Source organism: Mustela nivalis (assembly GCF_964662115.1).
Source record: "Mustela nivalis genome assembly, chromosome: 4".
NCBI lineage: Eukaryota > Metazoa > Chordata > Mammalia > Carnivora > Mustelidae > Mustela > Mustela nivalis.
This window is the reverse complement of record NC_139023.1, coordinates 55,363,722-55,369,721: the sequence shown is the minus strand read 5'-3', so window position 1 is coordinate 55,369,721 and position 6,000 is coordinate 55,363,722. Positions and strand designations below refer to the sequence as shown.

Genomic DNA, 6,000 nt, shown 5'->3' with positions numbered 1-6,000 from the left:
CCAACTATGTCACCCACGAGTTATGAGATGAAACAAGTTACGTAACGGGGTAGACTGTGCCCTACACGGATGTCCTTTCTGAGAATGGCACACCCATGCCAGGACACTAGGACTGTTGCCCTCTATTTGGCCGTTTTCTCTACAGAACTGTCCTGAGCTGATGGGGCCCATCTTGTTCCAAAGGTTCCAGTCTCCTATGCCCTGGGGATGGCTTCAGCCAATGACTGACTGGTACAGGTACACAAAAGTCTGACAGCTTAGGTCAGGAAGGGACAGTTCTGTAGTGAGGTCTGTGTTCTGAGCCCTCTCTTCATGGATCAGGTCCCCAAAATAGAATAGACACCAGGAGTCCATAGCTTTTGTAGACTCTTTCCCCTTCCCTATCCTGTTCCCCCAGTCCCAACTATCTTAAAGATTCCCTTTCTTTTACCTGAAGAAGACTCCTTCAGTAATCTTGTGCCCCCAAATCCGGATCTCAGGCTCTGCTTCCGGGAATCCCAACCAAAGACACATAACCTCCCTCAGCTTCTCATTTTCAAATTCCCATTTCCAGAATTTGCCAAGATGATAAATTAAAATTACCTGGCACTTAAAACACATCCAACACACACTAACAGATTTTTTTCTCTCATCTTCCTCACTGGTGGAAAACAAAGCGGAAACACACGAGAAACTTTCTTTAAACAAAACAAGTCCTCAAGTGAATTTTCGAGTCTCATACAGCAACTTTTGGGCAAGCAAGCATTGATATTTATTTATTTATTAATTAAAGATTTTATTTATTTATTTGACAGAGAGTAGGCAGAGGCAGACAGAGAGAGTGGGGGAAGCAGGCTCCCTGCTGAGCAGAGAGCCCAATGTGGGGCTCAATCCCAGGACCCTGAGATCATGACCTGAGCCGAAGGCAGAGGTTTTAATCCACTGAGCCACCCAGGCACCCCTAAGCACTGATTTTTAAAAATGAAGATACTAATGCCAGCTTTCTGAAGAAGCTGTAAAGATGAGCTGAAATAATCTCCATGAACCTTAAGTAGGGTTGGTGCAGCATAAACTCTCAGTGCCTGGAAACTACTGCTCTTACAATTGCCAAGCTCCAGAAACACAAGCTAGATCTTCCTTGTTCAGACACTCCCACATCTGCCCAAGTGAACTGCAGTGAGCAGGGAAAGGAATCAAACTTAACAAAGGGTAGCACGGCTTTCACAAGTCCACTCCACGTACAGGCTGGGTGCCAACTCCAAGCTCCAGAGTTCTCATAATTGTGGGCAGATTTCGCCGCTGTGCTCACAAACAGCCAGACCCACCTGCATTGGTTGTTAACACAGTTTATTATTGGCACACTTATCAGTAAAGCATACATAAAATACAGCTGTTTTATAACACACGGAGCCACTGTGTCTTTACATGTGTGGAAGAACATATTAATATGCAAATGGAAAAATTAGTTCTCTTATAAAGTTTCACATAAATACACTGGAATTGCCCCAAAAGAAAAATCCCCGTAAAAGAACCAAGGGAGGGCTTTACAAAATATTATACAAGAAATATACTATGAAAAGAATCAACAGTCAACTCAGATACAATAAAAAACACAAAAGTTTCAGATTCATTAAACTGCCCACAAAATTAATGGATTACATGGCTTGAAAAGATTTGGATCAACAGCAATTTTACAAATGTATCAGTTCTCAATGGGCCAGGTACGTGTCTTTCTTTACATAAAAATCCATCTCTGTGTCTTCGATGACAAAAAGACATTTCTTGTTTCAGTACTTGGACTCGATTAAACGAACTCGGGTTGGAGAACCAATTGACATTAGCTCAGCCATAAATTACGCTGATAGGCCCTCTTAGCTGTTACCCAATGAAAGAAAAGGTGAAGAAAATAATACAAATAATAAGGATACACAAATTACTGTCCAAAAGCTGATTTTTTTTCTTTTCTTTTTTTACTGAAACAAGAAACTCTCAGATGCAAGTCAAAAAGCAGAAAATATTTTACAATATTAAAAAGTCATCTGTAGTTAGGGTCGGCATATAATGAGACCCTGAGCACTGAGGGCGTATTGACAATATGGCCTTCGTTGGGTTGGGACCGGCTTGGGGGAGGGGGCATAATTAACAAACATGTGGTTTAACACTGAGCCAGGAGAAGCGGGAGCATTCACTCTGGTTTTCATTACTATCAGTGCCAGTATCTGCGTTACCTGCGAAGGCCTCCAGGGAAGGGTCATGGAAGTTTATTGGAATAATCCTCTCAATTCAAAAAAGAAAAAAAGAAAGAAAGTCAAACCCAGACCATTGTGGTTTAGAAATAGCATTTGCGTGGAAAAGTTTTTTTTTTTTCTTTTTTTTAATTTTTAATTTTTTTTTTTTAAATTTCTCCTCCTTCCTCTCCTGTAAGCAAGGATCTGCAAGCGTGGGTGTACCCCACGGCCTCCTGACAGTGGGTGCAGGTGCGGGTCAGTCTCACTGGGGAGCCTGGGGCGGGGCGTTTTCTGATTTGGTCTCTTGAGCGGCGGGGGGTTTACTGCTCCACGGGCTGCTGTTCCCCAGGGCGGGGGGGCTGTTGAAGTCTTCCTCGTCGTCCACGCCGTTGGCCGCGTCATATTGCGTGTTTTCTAATCTAGTGATTAGCCTTTCGTCCTCGTCCCCAAACTCACCTCCCATCAGAGTTGGCTCTCCTACCACCATCACATCCTGTGAACAGCAGCTGACATTATTACAGGGAAACCTTGGGACAGAGAAGCTCAGCTTAAAATACTAGCGGGAGGAGCTGGGGGATCTAGGACAGACACACTCGTGTACTGAGCCCCGGGGTCAAGTCTCAAAGTCGGGGGCGAGACGCATATTTGATTTCTACAGGAAATAAACATTGCCTCCTGACGTGGAACAACCACGCGAGTTTATGTCCTTAGTGCGCAGCCTGACACCGGAGAACGAGCAATGCTAGCAATCTGCAGAAATAAAAAAATGGATTTTTCAAAATTAAAAAAATCCACGCTTTTAACTTGCTGACATTGGGGACTTGAGAGAGGGCTGTGGAACCTTCTGCTGGGTGCTTTCCAATACCTCCAAAAATCCGCCACTTTTTATTTAGGGCCTCTGAATGCCTTTGGAAACTAGCAGCCAACGTGGGGAGGATACGGTTCTATGGTATTCACGCAACTCATTCCAAATGGCATTCTCTCTGTCCCAAGGACGGTATACATTTTAATTGAAGACAGAATCTCTCTTTTTTTCTATTCAGCCAGGCCCTTTTATGCAGCCAATATCCTTGACATTCTGCTACTTAATTATGGTAATTAATTTAGGTAAAGTTTTCGATAAAAACAATGTTCACACTGATTTGACAATTTGCATAGCTAATTAAGTCATTAGCAAAAACCTGCTGATTGCCAACAAGCCCTGAATTTACCATCTGTTATTTCATGGTGCCTGTCACCTATCCCCACACAGACAACCCTGCCACCAATCTGGGCAGTAAAGAGAACCAGTCTGTCCAGCTGGTGCCATAAAAGGAAGATGAAGAGCACTAATTATAATTACATTGATGAAGCTGGTAGTCATCAGAAATGGAAGCGTGCAAGAAGAATCCATCTAATCACTCCTTTAAGTACAAATTGTCCTTCCATGCAAGCAAGGAAGCCATCCACTGTAGCCTGGAGCATCATGGTGGCCACTGCTGGAGAGGCACAGGGCTGGGGACAAGGATGCACACACAGGGCACAGCTCTGGCCTCTTCGTTCAAAGGGGAGCTATATGGGGTTGATGGGTGACCTGGGCATGGGACAGGACACCTGTCATGTGATACTGCTGGGCAGGCTATGGGCACTAGTCTACTCAAAAGTGCGGTGACTCCCAGAGAGTGCCCAGTGCAGTCATCTGCCTCGGCCAGAAAAAGCAAGGCTGAACCAGATGCTTTTGGACATGGAAGGGTGTGTTTCCTGACAGGGAGGCTAATTGGATGAAATGCCTTGGCAACTGGGCTAAAACGTCTTCACTAGGGGCAAGAGAAGCTTTTCTGGGACAGTGTGGTAGAATACTGCCTATGGTCAGGAGAAGGTCCAGTGGGCCCTCCAGAATTCTAGAAGGTGCCAACTGAAAGGAAGCCTTAATGGCTGCCTGATTGATTTCAGAATAGAAAACCTTATTTGAGTGATCGATTGACTCCCCGAGAATTATGGGGGAGATCATCAATGGATTTCCAAACTGTGTTTTCTGACTAGTCACTCCTGTAATTTGACAAACATGATTTTAAAGAGCTATGTCCCAGGTGAAGTAAATGCCTCAAATACGAATTGGGTAAACTCAGCAATACAGGTGCTGGCGGGGAAATCAGCAGTGTGCTTCAAAGAACATACTGATTATGCAGCGAAGAGCCAGACGTGACACCGACATGGACTCGAGATGAGAACAACATAGACAGAGACTCTGACTGGCAAGAATACGGACAGGACTGCAGATGGAATGGGCTCTCCAGAGAGGAGGGGACGTTATCGGGTTAGCCGCACCACCCGCTAGGGGTGTTTTGGACAAAAAAGTGCTGCTTGGTTACAGGCAATCAGGAGACAGTGCTTATGATCAGGAATAAAGGTGGGGGAAAGAACAGGGCAAGACTGAGGAGAGGATGATGTGGATTAATCTCGTTTCATGACTTACGTGCAACAAGCACACTTTGGAAGGGTTGGAAAACACATGCGGGAGGTGTCACAGGACAGGAGAAGGGCATGGGGACCAACCATGTGCATCTGCATTAGTATTGTGAGTCCAAGGTCATCAAGAGAGGCTGGGACAGTGTGGGGAGGTAAGCATAATTTGGAAACAGAGGAGAAAAATCAGAAGGCAGCTTAAGCGTGACATTAGGCAAAGGTCCTCAACGCTCCAGGTGCCTTCATTGCATCAGAAAAATAATGGTCATTCATGAAAAATACTATGAAAATAGTGATTTGAATCATTCCAAATGGGTCTGATATCAGCTCATGTTGGTTGGAACAGCTGGAAGAGATGCCCAGGCATAAATCCTTGTCAGCATCCTGAATTTCAGAGAGATGCTACATTTGCCTTCCTGATTATAAAAGAAAATCCTCAGCCAGATACATGATCCTATGTGTACACGTGTGAATGATTGATAGACGACAAGCTATGAAAGAGATGTGTGCTAAGAGCTTCTTAGGCACATAGATTCTTGAGGCCGCTTATCCAAGTACGCACAGGGCTCTGCCTGGCTCTACGGAACCTGCAGACTAGAGGAGTGGTTCTCTGCTCAGGTGATCTCGATTTGTTAGCCTCACACAAAATGAATGGAGACATAGTGCACGTTCTGGGCTGCCTCTCACTAGTAGATGTTGGCTCCATCTTCCCCACCCCCACATCTTTAAAAATCCCCCCAACATTCAACATGGGTAGTGAGAGGTGCATTTCCATTGTCTGCTATCTCGTGTGTCCCACAGGAGGCAGGGCTGGTGTGTCTGAGAGTAACCCGGATGCCCTCGGCTCCCCATGAGGCAGACCTCTGCTCCTCGCTGGAGGCCTGGAGGTGCCACCAGCTCTTGCCCATGTCACATCTTCTCACTAATCCCCCGTGCAAGGACCACCAACCTCTGAGGAGGACTGGAAGTGACTCCTTTCAGGGCCCCTCAATGCTTCTCCTTAAATTGGCCAGAAGGGGTCACTGCTGTTGAATGACACAGGTCTCCATCCCTCCCAGGGTTGAGGCTGCAGTTCGGGATCGCTCCTAGCCCCTGCTCATGGAGTGAGAAGCAGAATCCAAGGATTAAACCCTAGTCCTCACCAGACACACACTTTGCTGCCGCGGCAGCGAGGCAGACCACAGTTGTGGTCACAGTGGCACACAAAATCTGGTCATGCCTGTGAACGAGACAGCCAGGGCTGCAGACTGCGTTCCATTTTAACAGTAAAATCGTGTTGGTAGTTCAGTACACAGGGTTAAGAGATGTGGTCACTACAAGCCAGACGATGCTTATCATTTAATGTCCA

At 45.7% G+C, this 6,000-nt stretch overlaps 1 protein-coding gene across 12 annotated transcripts in view; it reads right to left on the bottom strand.

The window, feature by feature from the left end:
- Window positions 1-1,309: 1,309 nt before the first annotated feature.
- LDB2 (LIM domain binding 2) overlaps window positions 1,310-6,000 on the bottom strand; it is a 372,982-nt gene continuing 368,291 nt past the window's right edge. For 4 of the 12 annotated variants that reach the window (XM_082728433.1, XM_082728438.1, XM_082728437.1 and 1 more), the window contains exon 8: window positions 1,310-2,700. In XM_082728433.1, the coding sequence (XP_082584559.1) occupies window positions 2,470-2,700 (231 nt within the window). In that variant the 3' untranslated portion in view covers window positions 1,310-2,469. Of the gene's footprint in view, window positions 2,958-5,601; window positions 5,745-6,000 lie in introns of all 12 variants that reach the window. The other 8 variants (XM_082728440.1, XM_082728444.1, XM_082728442.1 and 5 more) reach the window with 5 other exon arrangements.